Source organism: Anguilla anguilla, chromosome 5, assembly GCF_013347855.1.
Source record: "Anguilla anguilla isolate fAngAng1 chromosome 5, fAngAng1.pri, whole genome shotgun sequence".
Lineage (NCBI taxonomy): Eukaryota > Metazoa > Chordata > Actinopteri > Anguilliformes > Anguillidae > Anguilla > Anguilla anguilla.
The window spans coordinates 65197006-65220331 of NC_049205.1; the positions used below are offsets into that span (position 1 = coordinate 65197006).

Genomic DNA, 23326 nt, shown 5'->3' on the forward strand with positions numbered 1-23326 from the left:
TACGACTGCTTTTTACATTTACATTGCAATGGCGTGTAGATGGTCAGAAATTCATGGATTGTTGAAGTGCTATGTGGCGTGGCAGGTGAGCGTGTTGTTTGTGTACAAAATATAAAAATTAATTTTAAAAAATCATTTACTATAAGGATTTTTATTACTATTTTGCTCTGCCCGCCCCCCCCCCCCCCCCCCCCAACAAGTAAACATAGCCTACTTACAAAGAGCATATTACAAGGAATGCAGAGGAATATGCCAGTGTTTCTAAACACGTTTCTGCTTTTATCAAAAATATGTATTTTAGGTGCACGCTTCAGTAATCAGTACTCATAACGCAAACCTCAACGGAAGCATTTTTAAGATCTCCAAAGTAGTTACATTTCTGAGCTGTGGGGGGCCTCTGGTGGTGTAATTCCGCATTGCAACTTGAGGCACGCAGCTCAGCGTGACGTCAGCACAGTTTACGCGAATATTCGGGTAAAAGAGAACCACGGTCGCACATCTTTTTCATTCAGGCATAGCAATCAAGTCCAGAGCGGGAGAGTTGGAGTTATTTAAATAATTTTTCAAACATTTTGCAAAATGCGGCAAAAAAGACCCTTTAAGATTTCAAGCTATGTGCCGTTTTAATTCAAAATACTTGCTTAGTCCCTGACTGCTTAGGGGATTAATCATTTGCAAAACACTGAAATCAGAATAAACTAGAAACATCAAAACCACGAGTCAGCTGAAACAAGCAGCCCATCTGAGGTTTACTCATGGTCAATGACCATAGCAGCGCTGCTCTTTGAGTTGTAATAGCCTGCTGGCAGCTGTTCAAATAGCCTACTACTCCAGCATACTGCCTCACTACTCCAGCATACTGCCTTACTACTCCAGCATACTGCCTACTGCTCCAGCATACTGCCTACTACTCCAGCATACTGCCTACTGCTCCAGCATACTGCCTTACTACTCCAGCATACTGCCTACTACTCCAACATACTGCCTTACTACTCCAGCATACAGCCTACTGCTCCAGCATACTGCCTACTGCTCCAGCATACTGCCTACTACTCCAACATACTGCCTACTGCTCCAGCATACTGCCTACTACTCCAGCATACTCCCTTACTGCTCCAGCATACTGCCTTACTACTCCAGCATACTGCCTACTGCTCCAGCATACTGCCTTACTACTCCAGCATACTGCATTACTACTCCAGCATACTGCCTACTGCTCCAGCATACTGCCTACTACTCCAGCATACTGCCTTACTACTCCAGCATACTGCCTACTGCTCCAGCATACTGCATTACTACTCCAGCATACTGCCTACTGCTCCAGCATACAGCCTACTGCTCCAGCATACTGCCTACTGCTCCAGCATACTGCCTTACTACTCCAGCATACTGCCTTACTGCTCCAGCATACTGCCTACTGCTCCAGCATACTGCCTTACTAAAGTCATTTTGTGCAGTGATGACACACTCTGGAGGTAAAGGGATGGGGAAGGACTTATTAAAATCAAATAAAATTTGCCCAACAATCAAAATACAAAACGAAATAAATAAAAAATTTAAAAATATATTTAATAAATAAATTAGATTTTTTTGGAAAGTGCAAGTCCAGTGTATAGTCATTAAAGGACAAGTTTGCAGATCTAATCTTAACTTTATTTATGTGTGACTTAGGTGTGACTCAAGTGCGATACTCTGCTGCTGGGTCTTTGGAGAGCCATTTTTATTCAGGATATTCATATTCATAATATGGCAGAGTGTAGCACAGTGGGTAAGGAACTGGGCTTGTAACCAAAAGGTCGTAGGTTCAATTCCTGGGTCGGACACTGTCGTTGTACCCTTGAGCAAGGTACTTAACTGGAATTGCTTCAGTGTATATATCCAGCTGTATAAATGGATATAATGTAAAATGCTTTGTAAAAGTTGTGCAAGTCGCTCTGGATACGAGTGTCTGCTAAATGTAATATAATGGGTAGTGTGGAGTAACTTTTTGGCATCATGTGGGCAGCAGTGTAGCATAATGGGTAAGGAGCAGGTCTTGTAACCTGAAAGTCACAGGATCGATTCCCAGGGACACTGCTGGTGTACCCTTGAGCAAGGTACTTAACCTGCACTGCTTCAGTATATATCCAGCTGTATAAATGGATGCACTACAGTGCAGTCCAGTTTTTTAGCTTTGTGGTGCCCGTAAATGAGTGCTGTTATATACAAAGTGCTGTTATTTCCTCACGGTGACACCACAATGCATAAAAATACTTTTTAATAAAAGCTGAGAGTCTGCGCTTTAAGTGCATGTGCACCGTTTGATTACAAATCTGAAATTAATATGATATGTATATACAGACGGGTGACAAATTAAAGCAAAAACCAGCATAAAGTACCTTAGTAAGGTGTTGGGCCACCATGAGCCACCAGAACAGCTTCAGTGTGTCTTGGCATAGAAGTCTCTGGAACTCTACTGGAGGGATGGAACACCATTCTTCCATAGATATTCCCTCATTTGGTGTTTTAATGATGGTGGTGGAGAGCGCAGTTTAATACATTGGTCCAAATCTCCCATAGGTGTTCAGCTGGGTTGGCCTGGTGACTGTGAAGGCAACAGCATATGATTCACATGATTTTCAAACTCATAAAACCATTCAGTGTCCCCTTGTGCCCTGTGGATGGGGGAGCATTGTCATCCTGGAAGAGACCTCTCCCATCAGGATAGAAATGTTTCGTCATAGAATAAAGGTGATCACTCAGAATAACTTTGTATTGATTTGCAGTGACCCTTCCCTCTACGGGGACAAGTGTACCCAAACCATGCAAGGAAAATGCCCCCACACAGCATAACAGAGCCACCGGATCCCCTCACTGTAGGGGTCTGGAATTCAGGCCTGTACCGTTCTCTTGGAGTACGTCACACATGCTTTCGCCCACTTGTCCAGAATATAGTGAAGGATGACTCATCTGACCATATCACTTTTTCCACATCTCTGTAGCCTATGGTCTTTGCACCACTGAATCTCAAAGGTGCATTTGTCTTTGTAATGGGGGTTTATGTACTGCAACCCTACAACCCAACCCTACTATTATATCCCTCTCTATGTAGCTATCAACAGACTGTTCTTGGTGACACAGTCTGATCATGTCCTGCATTGACATTTTCAGTCACCTGAGGAAGAGTTGCTCTTCTGTTATCACACTAATGCACAAGCATCAAGGTCATTGAATGTACGCTTATGACCACAATTTCCATCCCTATTTAAAATGTAGATATCACTTTAGTCACTGTCCCTATTGAAACACTCGCCAGTTGAGCAGTCTTTTTGACTGAAGGTCCTGCCATCTGTGCCCCAATAATGCACCCTTTTTCAAAGTCACCTAGATCTTTTGCTCTTTCCATCTTGATCCAAAATCGAGGTCAACTGGGCCTGCGCAGCATTTTTATACATGCCACAGAGAATGATGGGATGTTAATTGCTTAGTTGTATCATGCAGTACACCTGTATGGAAGTATCTGCATTTGTCATGTTTCTCCACTCATTTATTCAGGTTTTTTCTTTTTTCTGTAATTTGTTTGTTTGTGTGTGTGTGTGTGTGTGCACTCTTGCCTCACAGCAAGAAGACCCTGGGTTCTAATCCCGGTCCTTGGTGATCTGTTATGCAATGGCATATGAGCTCCACGAGGTTCCTGAGAAAACTGTGAAAATACTTCCTTTAAATTACACTTTGTTTAAATTGCCATTGCATAATGAATCACAAAGTATTTTACGGGTTCAGATTAAATACCGTGTACTGTTTACACAACCTCTTACAGCGCTCGCGGGCAATCCAAATATTACACAATACTTCGCTCCTGAGCCGCATATCGCTTTGAGATAAGAAACTACATAATTTATTGGTTTCGGGCGTTAATTCCCTGGAATCATAATGGTTTGGACGAGGTACACCAAGTTTTAGCGTGGAGAGCGAGGAGTAAATTTAGCCGGGCAGATTGCAGCAGCGGTTAAAATCGTGAAAAAGGAGGAGGCGCGTCTGAGATGTGATCCAGACCCCATAAAGCGCGCTACCGCGGAGAGGAAAGAGAAGGATGAGCAGCACGAATGAGCGATATCCGTTAAACATCTTTAAAAAGAAAGATGAAGATTATCCTCTGTACTTTTCTGTTGTGCATTACAGGTACGTATCTTCCTCTTTATGTTCCCGTTTTTTTCTCTGTCGGAATGAGTCCGCTAGCATACGAATGGTTTAAAGCTCTTATCGTCTTGCAAACAATGTAAGCTGCAGTAACCTAACTAGGAAACCGAAAGTATTTCTGAACAGCCTAATGTCACTGATTCTCTGAAATGGATGGATGAAGATGTGACTAAATCGTTGACCGACCAAGCCTGACCGCCGCGGCTAGTTTTTTCTGGAGTTTTCATGAAACGGTAATATAGTTGCGCAATTTTCAGTCATATCTAAAATGAAAATCAGCACGTCCCTGCAGAATCCACAATGTGACCCGGGTCCTATTTGACAGGATGGACTCATTGACTCTGATTCCATGTGTTGTTCCAAGTAGTATGTTCAGTTTGTGTAGAAAACAAATGCTGATTCATATTCCGATTTAGGCCTATTAATAAATAGAGCTTGATATGGCATTTTCCGATTTATTTTCCAAGCATTTTCTGAGCAAGCACAGGTTTTTAGTAATCGAACTGTATAGGCATAAATAAGCCACAAGCACCGTTTAATATTAACAATTTTGATCTGTATCCAACATTGGTACGCAGGTAAAAATAAGCGTAGTATCTAACAGGCTACATAGACGAAAATATGTGGTATTTCATTGCAATTGACAAGTCTAGTCGTTGTAGAAAATCCCATAATCTGGTTCGTAATAAATAAGGTGGAATTTCTTGTTATCCTACGATTATGATGCGACAGTAAAGCGCAGGCTCGCGCTCCAGCCAGCGGAAAAAGCCCGCGCCGCTCTGCGCATTGATGATTTGGAGCGCGACACGCCCTATACCGGATGCTGCACATTTCTTGGAATTAAGTGCGTTTGTTTTCTTGGAAATGAGTCAAGATCGCAGTTGGCTGTCTCGCTGACAGGCGAGGTGGTGCCTCTTCTGCACAAACGAATGTGTGACTTCGTCTGCAGCCGGAACCAGAGCTTTTTTATTTATTTTTTTATTTTTTTATTTTAAAAAAAGTTTTATTAAATTTTTACATGTTAATTTCACAAAGACATTAAAGAAAATCCACATCATCATTAAAATATTTAGAAATTTCAAGAGTCCATGGTTTTTTGTTACACAGAGTCCATAGTTCTTAGGTCTTTTTAAATCCATTATTTGTTTAATTACTACATCACTAGCCTACTAATAACAGTTTGATAAATAATCATTTTGCACTTTCCGTATTTTTGAATTTATCGCACAAAGTACCTACCAAAAAATCTTCCAAAATCGTTTCAAGTGACAAGTTTTCTTTAAATACACCAATCATGGTTGATTTTATACATACATCAAATTTCAGACCAATTTCATGCATATTCTTCCATATTTCTTTTGTTTTGTGGCAGTTTATCAATAGATGTTCTATTGTTTCATCCTTCTGTTTCACTGCACTGCTGTGTGTGTGTGTGCACATGTGTGTGTGTGTGCAGTAAAAAATGTAATGCATTCTCTTGTGTTTATCCCTTGTCTCTGTGTCTCCAGCAGTGAGTGTGTTTGGCCAGTCTGTGGAGCTTAACGGCGTTAAGAATAAGAGCATAGAGTTCCCAACCAAAGTGGAAACCAGTGGGAGTCTGATGTACAGCAGTAAAGTTATTGGACGTGTCCTCGGTGGGAAACTTTTACCTCTCGATGACCCGGAGTTCAAGGGCAGGGTGCACTGGGACAGCAGGACTGGACTCTTCTCCCTCTCTGGGCTGAGGCTGAATGACTCTGGAGGCTATAAAGTGGAGAAAGATGATGGGAAGAAATCAGTCTCTTTCAGCCTGACTGTGTGGAGTAAGTATGACTGTCTCTCTGAGATTATTGTGTTATTGCTTTTTCTCTCATTTAAACGTTCCATGCAGAAGTCTGTTAAACAGAGCGGATGTTTGTATGCAGAAGTCTGTTAAACAGAGCGGATGTTTGCTTGCACATGTAGATTATGGGTTGTCAGCCTGTTTTCAGTAGATTGCCTTATGCAGTGAGGAATTCCATGTGCAGGGGTTTTTACTGTGATTCCTGTTTCACTTTTTAAACTCCGGTGCAGTTTTACATGCATCAGATCTCCACCAATCAGCAGGTTTGCATGCATTAGATCTCCACCAATCAGCAGGTTTACATGCATCAGATCTCCACCAATCAGCAGGTTTACATGCATCAGACCTCCACCAATCAGCAGGTTTACATGCATTTGATGTTCACCAATCAGCAGGTTTACATGCATCAGATCTCCACGAATCAGCAGGTTTACATGCATCAGATCTCCACCAATCAGCAGGCTCCTCTCTGAGTTGCTGCAGCTTGCAGTGCGAGCAGTCTGGCAGGGGCTGTGTGTGTGCAGTACTGTGCCAGTCTGAGCCATTTTCAGTGTTAATGTTCAAAGGAATTATACCACATAACACATTACTATAAAGGCCCAGAATTTAAAAAAGTGTGCAGATATTTTTCCACCCTGTTGCAAAACTCTGTAGCCTTTTTTCTCAGGTTTATATGCTAAAAATGATGTTCTGAAGTTCTGTAACGTACATTTTGAAGCACTTAGATCATTTAAAATGATCTCTTCCTTCTTTCTCAGCTGATTTTGTACGGTTATCATCGATTTAGTCGTATTTATGTTGCTGCTGTATTCATTAGAGCCTCTGCTGTACCATTGTAGCCCATTATAACTGAACAGAACTATAATAAACACCTGTGACAGGGGACAGGGGTCTAAGGTCATGTGACTTTGATATACTGAAAACAGCAGCAGCAACAGCAGCAGCACATTACTGACACAAAGACCACTGATCAGAGGCAGATCTTTAACTCTGTTATCAGGAAGGAGAGTTTCACAACAGGCACAACATTCTGAAATCCTGAAGTAAATGTATGTTACAGCTATCTGAACGGTTACACTGTGTAATTAGGAAGCTAAATTTAAGTATATTTCTAATTTGTTCTTTGTAAAATTAAACAGACACGAGACTTCTCTACTGTAATGTGATTATATGCTGTCTTTGTTTGTATCATATTTGTGTTCATAACTGTTCTAACCTGTTACCATTCCAAAGCCCCTAAAAGTCCATGTGCACCGGTTATAACAGGTCTTAAATAAATCCTCATATCCTCATAAGTACAGACAGTACAGGCACAGTCAGAGCCTCAACCTGCAGGAAACCTCTGAACCATCAAAGCTAAAGCATCAGCATCTGTGCTTGTCTGATCTACGACACATAAAATACACCTAATACAAAACAGCATTTACATTAAAGAAGCAAAATCCTTTTTTTAAAATTCCATATTTATTTATTATCACAGTCAAAATGGATACATAAATAAAAATAAGGTCATAAAGTGATTCAGCAGAGTGTTTTCCACAGCTGAGCGCATTTGTGTGCGTGTACAGGCAGCCGCATTCAACCAGGTGTGTCCATCTTAAAAACTTTTCCCAAACCTCCACAAGTGTCTCTCCAACCTTCCCAAAATTAGAAAATGCCTTGCATATCCTGTTATCTGGTAAAATTACATTTCCGAAGTAGTTTGTTTTTTTAAGCAGAAATATTTGCAGATATCGGGACTGTAGCAGCTAAGCGGAGACCGCTGATGGCAACACGTGAGCGAGCGGACAGAGCCGAATGCTTCCGATTTATCAGCTGCAAAATTTAAAACTTAGCTTCATTCTGTAAACAACCGTGTATGAGATGTAGTATAAGCATGTAACACGCGCAACATTCCCGCATGAACATCACCCCGAAGAGCATGCAAGGTTGGCGAGTAATAATAGAGGGAATGGATTTATATTTGTTGTACGTCGCTCTGGATAAGAGCGTCTGCCAAATGCCTGTAATGTAATGTAATATTTGCGGAGGTCTACTGCAACGCGTAAAAGTGTTCAGAACGCACAGGAACCCCTGGTAGTTAGGCTAACTTTTACAGTGTTAACTACTGCCTGCTCTCACACACTGTCACGATAATTCCATAAAGTCGTGCAGATGGATGATTTATCTAATTTGTTTATCCCACCCCGACCCCCGACCCCTCCCCCTAACCCGAGCCTGCAGTCTACAGAGAAATGGGAAAGTATTTCCTATTTTATAAAACTCAGTTACAGTGCAAGGAGGAAAATGTGGGGGGGTGTAGTACTACGTGCTTAAGTTTGTTATTGTTGTCATTTGTTATTGACGTCATATGCCTTGAAAAGCTTGACCTCACGTGTCTCTCGTTACCTGTTCGTTTGATAGGCTCTTTAAAAGCAGTTTTTACATGGCTTTGCTTCAGAACGACTCTGTTCGAATTGTGGGCAGTTTTATTACAGAATAGAATTAATATAATCAAATAAATACAAATAAGGAAACCTAAAAGAAAATCGAACATGGTAATTATACCAAGTGACCTAGTAGTATATAGCTTGCTCTCGTATAACCCCCTTTAGTAAGCAGCCACTGGCAGGTTTTTACGACCCGAGAAAACGATTTGGGACATTTGGAGAGATACAAGACGCACTGGAAAACACGCTCAAACTAAATTTTAAAAATGAAAGCATTGTTGTGATGAAAAAGGTTGAGAAGCTCCTTATTTCGAGTACCTTCAATGATTTCTTGCCTTCTCTATACGAAAATTGTTGTTTAGAAATGCAGAAACCAGCCCGTCCCCGGTTACAGCAGATGTTTTGGAACACTGTTTCTCTATACTGGCTGGTGTCCTAATTCCTTATAATTCACCGCAACTGAATGTAAGAATTGCAGTTTTCAATAAATAAAAGTAAAAAGAGCGCAATGACATGAGCTTCGCATAATACGATCAGTTGTATTTGGAAATATGCACTTTCCACAACTTTATGCGCATCAGATAGTCGAGACTGAATAACAACTTGTTTGTTTCTCAGATCTTAGGAGGAACAGAACAGGATGGTATAGCAGACAGAAAATAAGATTAGGAATAGAGCCCCACAGTGGGGTCAGGCGGGTGTGATGTGCGTATGTTTTCGTTGATCACTAAAACGTGCTGAAAATAGTATCGGGAGCTTATCTGTGGTGTGCCTGTGTAGTGTTGGTGAGTTTAGGCTTTCTCGCTAACCGGATACCACAGGTTACCTCGCGTTATGTTTCGTATATGTTATATCTAAAAAAAATAACATAATTAGGGCTACTTAGAACTAATTTTCATGGTTTATTGCTTAACTCAAATGACGCTAAACAAGAAATATGACCACGCATTGATACATTTATGCTATATTTGATTTTAAAAAGTGTATTTTCCTATTAAAACACATTTTAAAATCAAATATAGTATGACTTATCAATGGCTGGCCATACACTCGAATAGCCAACTATATTTCTTAATGTAAGAGATAAGCTTTTGTGGTAGTGAAGGTTCTGGGGTCCCCGTTTTGGTGAGCTGTAGAGTTTGGCTGAAAGCAGCAGGGATCTGTGTTAGTTCTGAGGGGCGGGAGAGGCTGAGAGCGCTGCTGCTATCAGACTGCGGCTGCGCCAACCACAAGCTCGTGCGGTAGAACGTTACTTCGACGTAAGATTTGGAGCGGTTCATTTCCGTTAAATGTTCTTTTATGAAATAAGTCGATAGCTGTCAAAATCGCTGACGCGGGCGCCTGCTCCACTAGGGGGCGAGTATTAACAGGTTTAATATATTATCATCTCTCCCTTTGCATATGTACCTGGAAATACTTTTAACCGCTGTGCCTAGAGGACAACGGTAAGTTACAGAGCAACACATTCATGTTATTATCCCCCACGGATAGGAATAATACGTGTTTATGATTTTAAGATGAATAATAACACATGATTTAGCCTATTTTTTAAATGTTTAATTGCCGCTACTTACCCGAGGGATCCGTTGTAGATCCCGTTTATATACAGAACTCATCAGAGATAAATGTTCTTTCTCTCGACCTGCAAGTTACTTTTCCAGAAAGGGTATTCTCCACTTGCCTCTGATTGGTCCAGATGAATCAAATGGGGTATACAGGCAGTACAGGTCATTTTATTGCCATGTTGGATTTTCTGTAATAGTTTTTTTTTCAAAGTTCTGCTGTGCTGGAACTAGCTGCTACAGACACACTGCTTTTCATGTGGAGGAATGATGTCATAATGAGGCGGCTTACTGGTGATGTCATTTACTCTACTCAGCTGGAGGAATGATGTCATAATCACAGTAATGTAGGCTGCTGGTTACATTGGGCAAAAGTTAAATGATGTTTATTTATGTATCTATTTTACCTGTTCAGTTCAATTTTAGATTTATTTAAATTTATCACAATACCAAATGGAAACCTTGTTCAGTTTGCAGTGGCTCTATGCTTGGTAGAAAGTGATTATCATTCAAATTCATATTTGTCACATAATTATTCTGCATTATGGTTTTTGAATACTCTATTCCCTATCTCACTCTGGTCTCTCTGCACAGTTCCTGTATCAAAGCCCCATGTCAGTGCCACTCGTGATAAGTACCCCTGCAAATTAATGTGCACTGTGGAGAGAGGAACAGGAGTGACCCTGTCCTGGTACAGAGAGGGTGAGAAGGAGAGCGTCAGCAGCTCTTCTATTCCTAGTGCCCCAGGTCTTGACCTGTCTGTGCTTGTGGAGAGGAGCGGAATCTACATCTGTGAGGCCAAGAACTCAGTCGGCAGTGAGACGTCAGACCCTTTCCCTGTGGGGGCCCACTGCACAGGTGAGCTTACTGCACCTCATTCACACCTGCTCACATCTTTCCATACCGGTGCACACCTTCAGCTACTATTAAATGAGAGATAAGACTGTAAAATCACAATCAGTGATTTTTCTTGTGGGTGATTGTAATACGTGATGTGTAAAAATGTCTGATTCCACTATTACATCACGTGACTTTCTGTCATTGTCCTTGTGGCATTGAGCTTTGACCTCCACGAGTTCTCTGAATGTGGAGGATTGAAGAGGGTTGTTCAGAAGGGGCGTATCCAAAGCGAAATACATTATTCAAAAGTGCACAACTAATGGGTTACAGTTTGTTTCAGTTTGACTAGTGATATTCAAAATATTTGAAAAAGAAAATAGATTTTCAGGAAATGTTAAATACATTAATAAATTAAACAATTGCAGTTTGTTAAACATAACATGACAGTGCCCCCTTACACAAAGCAAGGCCCATAAAAAAATGGTTTGCCAAGTATGGTGCGGAAGAACTTGACTGACCTGCACAGAGCCCTGACCTCCACCCCATCAAACACCTTTGGGATGAATTGGAATGCAGACTGCGAGCCAAGCCTAATTGCCCAATCAGTGCTCAACCTAACTAATCCTCTTGTGGCTGAATGGAAGGGAATCCCTATGGCTATGTTCCAAAATCTAGTAGAAAGCCTTTTTTGGAAGACTGGAGGCTGTTTTAGCAGCAAAACGGGGATCAACTCCGTGTTAATGCCCAGGGTTTTGGAATGAGATGTTCAAAAAGTACATATGGGTGTGATGTTCGAGTGTCCACATACGTTTGGTTGTATAGTCTACCATAATAACCTGTCCTTATGTTCTCACCTGTTCTCATCTGTCCTTGCCTGTTCTCACCCGTTCTCATATGTTCTCACCCGTTCTCACCTGTCCTTACCTGTTCTCAGGTGGAGCTGCTGGTATCTGGAAGACAGATGGGTCTAAAATGTGGAGCCTGTACCTGGTGCTGATTGTGATGCTGTGTAGTCGCCTGGTTTGAGCCTGATGAGTGAGAATGAACTTTGACCTCTGGATGGGTGGGTGGGTATGAGAGTTCTATCTTCTTCGCTGTAGCCTGCTGCAGCCCAACGGTTGTGTCTTGATGGGATACAGCAGATTTCGGTAAGGGTGTCTTATCTGATGGGTTTGCCCAGACTAAATCCTGCCTCATTCCTCCTTCACAAAGGGATGTTTGACTTCATTTGTTAGCCAAATTAGGACAAATTGTTTTGACAGAAAGGTAGCCAAACAAAATCAAACTTGTTACTAGTTTCCTCATCTTTTCCTCATCTCTCATTTGGCTACCTTTCTGTCCAAATTATTTGTCCTTAATTTGACAAGTAAGGCCAACATTTCCTCAATTTAATTCTGTTTAATTCTATTCTTCTATCATGGTGAACCTATCCGATAGGACACCACTTCCTGAAATCTACTGTACCTTATCCCATCTAGACATGACTGTGGTAGCATCATCATCATTACTGGAATGCTTTAGAGATGAATACTTATGAACTAAGAGTTACTGAACTCATGGAAGGATATTGTCCTCTTTATGATCAACCACACAGAGATTTTAAAGACAATGAAATGTGCTCAAATTCCATGATTTCCATGGAATTGGGTGTCAATGATCCAGAGTTGCGCAAAGCAACTTGGAAAAATCTGCACGACCAGTTTGTGAGATCATGCACCCCTCAGCGATGTTACATTACATTACAGGCATTTAGCAGACGCTCTTATCCAGTGTATGTGTCCTATCCAGATGTGGGGTGACATAAAACAAAGAACATGAACTTTGTATCAAGTACGGCAACAGTGTTTGGCATCATGTTTGCGGGAGGTTCGTTTCTGGAAACTTTGTGCGTTGTTTGGATTATACTGCCCACTTAAGTAAATATATGTAACAATACTTATGACTACAGCCAAGAGACCGGACAGTGATTGCCACCTTTATTCAATTAAGCTGCTGTTGTCTTTGTAATGAGTGTTTTACCTGGTCTTATAACTTGCCATTTATACACGGGTTTCATAAACAGTCTCTTTTTCGCAAAACCTTAAAAAATGTTCAGGTCATGAGGCCGAAGGTGAGAGGTCACAGAGGGTCTTGATGGGTTTTTTCCTGTTTCTCTTCTGCAGATGAGTCAGTGCTGCAGGAAATTCAGTTTTGCAGCTGTTCTCCCAGTCCCAGTCATCCTCTGTCTCAGGCTGTTCTCCCAGTCCCAGTCATCCTCTGTCTCTGGCTGTTCCCCCAGTCCCAGTCATCCTCTGTCTCAGGCTGTTCTTCCAGTCCCAGCTATCCTCTGTTTCAGGCTGTTCTCTCTGTCCCAGTCATCCTCTGTCTCTGGCTGTTCTCCCAGTCCCAGTCATCCTCTGTCTCAGGCTGTTCTCTCTGTCCCAGTCATCCTCTGTGTCAGGCTGTTCTCTCTGTCCCAGTCATGAACTGAAGCAAACAGTCGATTGTTTTTAATTAGGCTGCTTTGACGTCTTCCCCTCTTCTGGCCACTTTATGTAATATCTGTGCATACCATGAAGAATAAATGTTCCACATTCATGTCTGAAGACATTTAATTTGTCAGATCAACTAATGCTTTTATTGACTGTGATTTATGGAAAATGGTAACTTTAGAAAGAGGCTCCATTTATAATAGATTAATGTACAGTGATAGGTGTGATGTCAGTGGGGCTCTACCTGCTACTGGATTAAATTGTTCTGAAATTCATAAACTGTTGCCTGTAGAGCTCTGTATTATTCCATATGATCTTTATGAAGCTGTTTGTATTCAAGACTGAAGATTTTCTGCCACGGACACGAGTGTATCTCTGTCCACCATGATGCGAAAACCTGTTCCATTGCCTGTATAATTCAGTTTTTTTAATGATAACTGCCTTTTTATAGTTTAATTCAGTATCATATCAGAGTGATCAGTTCATAGTTTAATTCAGTGTCATATCAGTACCTATCTGTCTACATGTATGACACAGCTGGTGGGTCTGTCACATGACTGACACACCTGGAGCACCTGTCTCTCAGATGTTTTAATTCAGAACAATCAGAGTGGAGACTCCTTAATGCTACTGAATTTTATTACGTATTTTAAGGAACACATTGAAAATTTTCAGTTGTGTCTATGTGTTACATACAGTGATTATGGTCATATATTTCATTTGTGATAATGTTCACATTTATAACTGGCTCGTTCAAATAAAAGAATGTTTATGTGTGTGTGTTACGTGTGTGAGTTTGAGTAACTGGCTGACTAGCAGCCGTACTGTAAAACTGTCTTTCAAATGAAATGCAGGACCCTGTTTCCCAGGGCAGGATAACTGAGTTAGCTGGATAACTGCACTGAGTAAAACCCAGAACCCTCCCAAACATGGACGGAAGTAAAAATAGCTATTCTGCGTTTTACTGAGCCTGCTAACTCAGTAATCCTGCTTTGTTAAATACCCCCCAAGTGTCAGAACCTATCTGGAGGCTCTCAAATCAGAGCTGAAACTGAACCCAGATCAGTAAGGGAGGCTTTACTGATCTCCACTCAGTGGTGGACTGGGCTCCAAACTGGCGGCCCATGTCCAAGCTGCCCGCAGTCTCTGCCCTACTGTCAGGGGCCCTGGGCAGCTGTCATTTAGAGCAGGGAGTTTGTCCAAACGCAGCCTTTGGGCATCTCTCTGTTCTAACGATGACATCAGCAGCCTCAGGAACTCGGCGCTGAGCCCAGGGGCTGATTCCAATCGCTTATTTATGCCTCCTTGCTTCCTTTCCTAACCCCTTAGCACCGCCCATCGGAGGAAGCAAGGAAAGGAAGCAAGGAAAGGACGCACGGACGGAGAAGTTGAGGAAATTGGATCGTCCTTGGAGGACCTGGATCAATTTCCGAGTCAGTCAAGGACCTAGGAGACAAGGAAGAATAAAATAAATGACTGACAGAAATAAATCTTTTTTCATTAGTAGTAGACAACCATCACACACAGTTCACTTTTTGTGTGCTGTTATCTTGTACCTGACACCCTGGTACAGACTCACCCCCATCGTCTCCTCTCACTCTGTCTAAACAAGGACAGAATTAACACTCAGCAGGAGGAGGGCTGGTTTCAGGTATTTCAAGCTTCATAGCTATTTTGCATTGTAGACAAAAGTACAGTTAACAGCCATTGTCTCTAATCAACCGTCGATTCTATTGAAGTAAACTTTTGTGTTTGCCGTTTATATCTGACAAATATGGAGTGTTACTGACAAGATATAATACCCAGAGAGAGAGAGCGAGAGGGAGACTTTATATTAAAATGCAGAAAATACAACAAAGAAAGAAAAATGTCTTTTCATAAAAAAAATTCTTAAATCTTCCTGATGACGAGATAATTCCCCTTCTCCTAGGAGAAGAGGGGAGCTGCATGACCCTGGCAGCTCAATGCATTTCTGCCTGCAACAGTCTGAGAGACTGAGACAAAACTCATTTATTAAATTTTATAGTTTACTGTCAAAATACTATTTTTATTATTTTACTTCATTTGATTTCATTTGAATCTCTAATTGTAATTGTATTTGTATTAATTATCATTTGTCCATTACTTGTACTGTGACACAACTTTCTTTTATAAGTTCCTTGTTTGCTTTGGCAATATTTACCATGTGTATTTCCTGCCAATAAAGCACATTGAAATGAAATTGAGAGGGAGAGGGAGACAGAGAGAGAGAGAGACAGAGAGGGAGAGAGAGAGTGAGAGACAGAGAGAGCAAGAGAGAGGGAGAAAAATCATGACTGTTTTGCTTTTCTCTGTCCCTGATAGGAGACAGTTTCAGCTGAAACAGGAAGTGACTGCATACTTCCCTAAAACGCACCAGTTGTGAAAGTGATTCGCGTAATTTTTATTTTCTCCAGTTCTCATTTCTTCTTCCGGTCCTCAGATTTCCTGCAGATCTTCACTGCGTCTGTCTAAAACCTGTTTGCACATTCCAGAGAAAGGAGATTACATCAATTAAAAAACTGTTTTTAAATCTAAAACTGACCCAAGAAATGGTCAGAAGTTAATTGGTATAACTATAACTTTTCATTATGTTCAATAAATGTCTGTTAATTAAATGACTGAACATGCTTCATCAGGCGGTGCAATGTGCCTGTGAACTCAGCCGGGAGGATGTTGATAATCTAAAAGCTAGGAGATTAATCTGACGGAAACTGCTCTCTTTGATCAGGTCATAGAGCAAATGTTGGAGGTGCTGTGCGTGAACAGCAATATTCCCAATATTTGGTCACCACCTGCTGCCTTGTGGCCATTGCTGGTACTACTAGACATGATCTCTGATCCCACTGTTTAAGCTGACATGATGATATTGGAATACTCTGTAAGCATCTGCTGGAATGACACCTTCCTCACATGCAGGCTGTACCACACACTCCCAGCTCAATGCGCAGGCTGTACCACACACTCCCAGCTCTCTGTGCAGGCTGTTCCACACACTCCCAGCTCTCTGTGCAGGCTGTTCCACACACTCCCTGCTCCACGTCAGGCTGTACCACACACTCTCAGCTCACTGTGCAGGCTGTTCCACACACTCCCAGCTCTCTGTCAGGCTGTACCACACACTCCCAGCTCTCTGTCAGGCTGTACCACACACTCCCTGCTCCATGTCAGGCTGTACCACACACTCTCAGCTCACTGTGCAGGCTGTTCCACACACTCCCAGCTCTCTGTCAGGCTGTACCACACACTCCCAGCTCTCTGTCAGGCTGTACCACACACTCCCTGCTCCATGTCAGGCTGTACCACACACTCTCAGCTCACTGTGCAGGCTGTTCCACACACTCCCAGCTCTCTGTGCAGGCTGTTCCACACACTCCCAGCTCTCTGTCAGGCTGTACCACACACTCCCTGCTCCATGTCAGGCTGTACCTCACACTCTCAGCTCACTGTGCAGACTGTTCCACACACTCCCAGCTCTCTGTCCGGCTGTTCCACACACTCCCAGCTCTCTGTCAGGCTGTACTACACACTCCCAGCTCTCTGTCAGGCTGTACCTCACACTCTCAGCTCTCTGTCAGGCTGTACCACACACTCTCAGCTCTCTGTGCAGACTGTTCCACACACTCCCAGCTCTCTGTGCAGGCTGCTCCCCACACTCCCAGCTCTCTGTCAGGCTGCTCCCCACACTCCCAGCTCTCTGTCAGGCTGTTCCTCACACTCCCAGCTCACTGTGCAGGCTGTTCCACACACTCCCAGCTCTCTGTGCAGGCTGTTCCTCACACTCCCAGCACTCTGCCAGGCTGTTCCTCACACTCCCAGCACTCTGTCAGGCTGTTCTACACACTCCCAGCTCTCTGTCAGGCTGTTCCCCACACTCCCAGCTCTCTGTCAGGCTGTTCCACACACTCCCAGCTCTCTGTGCAGGCTGTTCCACACACTCCCAGCTCTCTGTGCAGGCTGTACCACACACTCCCAGCTCTCTGTGCAGGCTGTTCCACACACTCCCAGCTCTCTTCCACACACTCCCAGTTCTCTGTGCAGGCTGTTCCATGCACTCCCAGCTCTCTGACAGGCTGTTCCACACACTCCCAGCTCTCTGTGCAGGCTGTTCCATGCACTCCCAGCTCTCTGTCAGGCTGTTCTACACACTCCCAGCTCTCTGACAGGCTGTTCTACACACTCCCAGCTCTCTGTGCAGGCTGTTCCATGCACTCCCAGTTCTCTGTCAGGCTGTTCCACACACTCCCAGCTCTCTGTGGAAATAAACACTTCCTGATATCAGAGTACCTTCAGCTAAGTCATTTCTGCAGCTCCTTTCTTCAGTTTACAGTGCTCACCCTGAGATCGCCACAGTAATCCTAAACTACATTGATCTCCTTTATAAATGTGAAATTCCAATCAGATCACTCTCTGGTCTTCTCTTTCTGATCTTGAACAGATTAACCATCTCGTTTCTACAAGAGTGAGTTGGATACACAATGCAAAAGACACAGAGCTCCTTCTCAGTGAGAAGTTAGTTGTCATACTGTACTTAATTTTATAAAAGGGGATTTGTCTATTCTGTTTGTTCATACTGCTAAAGGTTGATTGATTGCACTGAAACTACAGCTGAGGCAAACTTCTTTTACAGTTAGTGAGAATCCAGAGGCAAACATCATTTCAAGCCCAAACTTGCAACAATTACAGGAAATTACAATTCATCAAGCCTCAGAGTTCTTCTAAGGAAATTCCCACTAAAATACCAGCTGTGTCTTCCCCTTTTACAGAACAACAACTTTGATCCCAACCAATCAGCTGCGCTGAAACTGCCCTCCCATCAGTCCCTCTCTGGGAAGCTCCACCCTCACCCTCCTGGGCCGGCCTGCTGTGTTCAGTACTGTCAGTCACTTTGAGACAGTGAGGCTTTCTGACCAATCCCCTTGAGACAGTGAGGCTTTCTGACCAATCACCTTGAGACAGTGAGGCTTTCTGACCAATCACCTTGAGACAGTGAGGCTTTCTGACCAATCACCTTGAGACAGTGAGGCTTTCTGACCAATCACCTTGAGACAGTGAGGCTTTCTGACCAATCACCTTGAGACAGTGAGGCTTTCTGACCAATCACCTTGAGACAGTGTGGCTTTCTGACCAATCACCTTGAGACAGTGGTTTGAAAGGGCTAAAAGACTCATGAACAGACTGAGGGTGATGATGTGGTTTCTCAGACAGGTCTGTGTGCTGTAGCTGTAAATGGCTCAGGTACAGTACAGTGTGAGAGTGGATCGTATGGTGACCAGTAGAATATCTGTGTTTGATTAAATCTTCCAAAAGGAGCAGAAGAGGCCACACACAGGGCCACACACAGGGCCACACACAGGGCCACACACAGGGCCAGCGTACAGTGTGTAGTGTGCTATATTTAAAGCTCCCTCCGCTGTTATGGGCACTCACTTAGGACACCAGCTTCTGGAACAATCCCTGCATATCATCACTAACTGACATATAGTGCCCTCCAAAAGGATGGCAACAGTAGAATTAAATTTTTTATTAAGCTTTTCTATAATGTTCTCCCTCTGTATGTGTGTGTTAATGATCTCCCTCTGTACGTGTGTTAATGTTCTACTTCCGTATGTGTGTTAATGTTCTCCATCTGCATCTGTGTGTTAATGTTCTACTTCTGTATGTGTGTGTTCTTGTTCTCCCTCTGTATGTGTGTGTTAAATTTCTTCCTCTATATGTGTATCCTAATGTTCTACTTATTTATGTGTGTGTTAATGTGCTGCTTCTCTACTGGTCGCCAGAGGGCGACATAAGCATTGGCTGCTGTTTCCTCCACGGGTCGCCAGAGGGCGACATCATCATCGTATTTTGTGTTCTTTTGACTTACTGCTTTCACCTGTGTTGATTTGTGATTCTTTGCACCTGTGTTCTTCCCTATATTAGTTCTCCCTTCTGTTGTGTTCATTGCTTAATCTTGAGTTTGCCTGCCTCTGTGTAAGTCTCGAGTAAAAGCCTGTATTGCCAGAAATGAAGCCGGTATCAAGACTTTTCTTTGGAAAAGTCCACTTTGTTTGTCAAGCCTGCTCTTGTTCTCTGCCCTTGAGTCCACGCTCCTAGCCAAGTGGGTTGGTGGTTAGTATACAGGACTCCCAACCAAGAGACCTAGGTTCAAGCTTCTGTTGGGGAACCATCCGTAACAACTTCTTTATGTGTGTGTTAATGTTCTCCCTCTGTACGTATGTATTAATGTTCTCCTGCAGTATGTGTGTGTTAATGTTCTCCCCCTGTATGTGTGTGTGTTAATATTCTCCCTCTGTATGTGTGTGTTAAGGTTCTACTTCTGTATGTGTGTTCATGTTCCCCCTCTGTATGTGTGTGTTAGTGTTCTCCCCTTGTCTGTGTGTGTTAATGTTCTCTTGCTGTTTGTTTGTGTTAGCAGTGTAGCACAGTGGGTAAGGAACTGGGCTTGTTACCAAAGGACACTGCCGTTGTACCCTTGTGCAAGGTACTTAACCTGCATTGCTTCAGAATAGATCAAGCTGTATAAATGGATACATTAATAACAACTGGATAGGAGCGTCTGCTAAATCCCTGTAATGCAATGTTAATGTTCTCCCTCTGTATGTGTGTGTTAATATTCTCCTGCTGTATGTGTGTGTTAATGTTCTCCCTCTGTATGTGTGTGTTAATATTCTCCTGCTGTATGTGTGTGTTAACGTTCTCCCTCTGTATGTGTGTGTTAATGTTCTCCCTCTGTATGATTGGGTTAACGTTCTCCCTCTGTATGTGTGTGTTAATGTTCTCCCTCTGTATGTGTGTGTTAATATTCTCCTGCTGTATGTGTGTGTTAATGTTCTCCCTCTGTATGTGTGTGTTAATGTTCTCCCTCTGTATGTGTGTGTTAATGTTCTCCCTCTGTATGTGTGTGTGTTAATGTTCTCCGTCTGTATGTGTGTGTTAACGTTCTCCCTCGGTGTGTCATTAGCTGTGCAGTAGTCTGCCTGCTCCAGCTGCGCATGAAAGGCACTTCTGACACAGTGACTGCGCAGCTCAGCTGCAGAACTGCAGGGTGAAAACACAGTTAAAAATACCCACTCAGTAACGCAGAGTACCGGAAAAACAGATGCTGTCTGAAAGCTGTTCCTCTTTCCTGCTGAACCACAGCAAGAAGCAGCCAAGGAGAAAAATGTAAAATAAAATATGCAGGATAAAAGGTGTCAGTATGTTACCATTTAATCCTTTAAGTACAGAAGTTTTACATTTAACAAAACATTTACACATTTTTCCCAAATAAATAGAAGCTTTCGGTGAAAGCACTGCAGGTTTGTTTGGTTTGTTTGCAGAAAGATCATGCCCTTGTTTATTTGGCTGGATCATCTCTCACTACATTCTACATTACACAGTCAGCTGCCATACTGTACAATACACAGGTACTCATAATTCATAGCAAATTTTAAAAGTTAAATGGAAAATTGGCATTCATGTGTATGTATGTGTTTGTGTGTGTGTGCGAGCGTGTGTGAGTGAGTGTGTGTGTGTCTGTGTGCATGTGTGCCTGTGTGTGTGTGCACGCGCACATGCATGTGTGTGCCGGTGTGTGTGTGCATGTGCCTATGTATGTATATGTGTGTGTGTGTGTGTGCATGTGCCTATGTATGTAAATGTGTGTGTGTGCCTGTGTCTATGTATGTATGTGTGTGTGTGTGTGTGTGCCTGTGTCTACAGTGATGTGTCTGCCTCCTGATATCTCCTCCTGCCTCTTTTCTCAGTGCTGCAAACAATGTGCCAAACCATTTCTGATTGACTTGTGAGTTATGAAGGTGACTGCATGTGTACATTTGTGTTACAGCTCTGTAACTGTCTCAGAAGATCTTCTTCGTCTTCTCCTCTCAGTGCTGCAACCAATAAGGGAAACATGGTCAGAGAAGGAACATAATGCTGCTGGTATATGAACATTAACACTGCTGGTATAAGAACATTAATACTGCTGGTATATGAATATAAATAATGCTGGTATAAGAACATTATTACTGCTGGTATAAGACAGGAAGTCTGTAACAGTGACAGGTGCGGTTACCTGGGCAAAGTAAGAATTCTTCCTTTTCTGTACTGATGGATTAAAAGACCGACAGCCAGGGTCACCAACACAAACTCCACCAGCCTCAACACAAACATTATATACAGCAGAGCATCATGGGAACCATGACCTAGAGAGAGAGAAAGAGAAAGAGAGGGAGAGGGACAGAGAGAGCGAGAGAAAGAGAGAGAGAGAGAGACAGACAGACAGACAGAGACAGAGAGAGAGAGAGAGAGAGCAACAGACAAAGAGAGAGAGACATAGAATGTCACACCTACTTACAGTGCCGCTATGGGTCTATGCTCCCTACCCTCCTCCCTACAGACTGCTGCTCCTTACCCTCCTCCCTACAGGCTGCTGCTCCTTACCCTCCTCCCTACAGGCTGCTGCTCCCTACTCTCCTCCCTACAGACTGCTGCTCCTTACCCTCCTCCCTACAGTCTGCTGCTCCTTACCCTCCTCCCTACAGGCTGCTGCTCCTTACCCTCCTCCCTACAGGATGCTGCTCCTTACCCTCCTCCCTACAGGATGCTGCTTCTTACCCTCCTCCCTACAGGCTGCTGCTCCTTACCCTCCTCCCTACAGACTGCTGCTCTTTACCCTCCTCCCTACAGGCTGCTGCTCCTTACCCTTCGGCCCGCAGACCTGTGTGGGGTGGAAAGCTGTTCTTTCCTCACTGACTGGGTTTTTAGCCACACAGGTGTAGGTGAAGTTGGACACCTCTATCTCCAGAGTGAGGGACAGGGTGCTGAAACTCAGGCTGCTGGTTTGGGACAGTCTCTGTCCCTCTGTCCTCCAGGACAGGGTGACCTGTCTCCCATTCTGCACAGAGCACTGCAGTGAGCAGCTTCTGCCCCCTTCAGCTATTGATGTAATATGAGGCTTCGACACAGATTCTGTAAGAGACCCCACAGCACAGCATCACTGACACAGAGTATCACTGGCACACACACACACACTCAGCATCACTGACACAGAGTATCACTGACACACTCAGCATCACTGACACAGAGTATCACTGACACACACATACACACACGGCATCACTGACAGAGTAATACTGACATGACACAGCTTCACTGACACAGAGCATCACTGACATGGTACAGCACCACTGACACACACATACACACACAGCATCACTGACACAGAGCATCACTGACACACACACACAGCATCACTGACACAGAGCATCACTGACGCACACACACACCATCACTGACACACACAATGGCTGAGTTTCATTATATTTACTTGAGTTCCAGATAAATGTCGAACTGCAAGTATGCAAACAGAAAGTACCCACTATAATCCTTGGATATGCACATGCAATTCTGTGCTTGTCAGAACCCAGATTTTTTGAGTCAATACAACTTATTCCCAGAGTTCATTGCACTTAACATTGCAACGATCATTCACCTTTGTAACCACCAGCAAAACAAGAGGTTTTGTATGTGTAATCATCTCAAAAGTAACTTATCAATAGCAAGTTAGCTAAAAATTTTATTATATATTTATGATATATGTAATGAAAATGATTCAATATTAAATAGCCCCTTAATTGACAGTGGTAATAACTGCAAGAAACTACTACATATACTGCAGATTAGCTAATAAATTGCTAGCCTTAATAGCGCCTTAACATCACCTAACAATTCTGATGTAGGAAAAGAAAATCAGTAATTGGATCATTCATTCAATTATCTTTTTCCCCTGAGTAGCTGGAAGAACCCACGTAAGAAGCACTGAGTTATGCAGATTTCAAACCAGCAACCAATAAAGTGGTTGCACAACTCTACTTTTATTTTTCTTCTTTGGTAAAAGATATTCTGATGCTAATGTTGACATTGTCAATTGCGTTTCAAATGTAGCAAAACAGAATTATAGATTCTCACATACTATGAAGCGTGGCTATTAGCCATGCTTGGAAGAATGCAGAACTCAAGTAT

At 42.9% G+C, this 23326-nt stretch overlaps 2 protein-coding genes across 6 annotated transcripts in view; one reads left to right on the top strand and one right to left on the bottom strand.

Moving 5' to 3' along the window:
* The window catches only part of LOC118227655 (T-lymphocyte surface antigen Ly-9-like), a 168526-nt gene that overhangs the window by 143203 nt on the left and 1997 nt on the right, over nucleotides 1–23326 (bottom strand). The window lies entirely within an intron of this gene.
* On the top strand, nucleotides 3784–14088 carry LOC118227657 (coxsackievirus and adenovirus receptor homolog). 3 transcript variants are annotated; one of them, XM_035418396.1, is made up of 6 exons: nucleotides 3784–4161; nucleotides 5688–5981; nucleotides 9867–9875; nucleotides 10587–10850; nucleotides 11767–11867; nucleotides 12995–14088. In XM_035418396.1, the coding sequence occupies exons 1-5, from the start codon at nucleotides 4122–4124 to the stop codon at nucleotides 11856–11858; spliced, it is 699 nt and encodes a 232-aa protein (XP_035274287.1). In that variant the 5' UTR covers nucleotides 3784–4121; the 3' UTR covers nucleotides 11859–11867; nucleotides 12995–14088. The 3 variants fall into 3 exon arrangements, with proteins under 3 accessions (XP_035274287.1, XP_035274286.1, XP_035274289.1); XM_035418395.1 differs by having other exon boundaries at nucleotides 3789–4161; nucleotides 11767–11899; XM_035418398.1 differs by lacking the exon at nucleotides 9867–9875 and having other exon boundaries at nucleotides 3790–4161; nucleotides 11767–11899.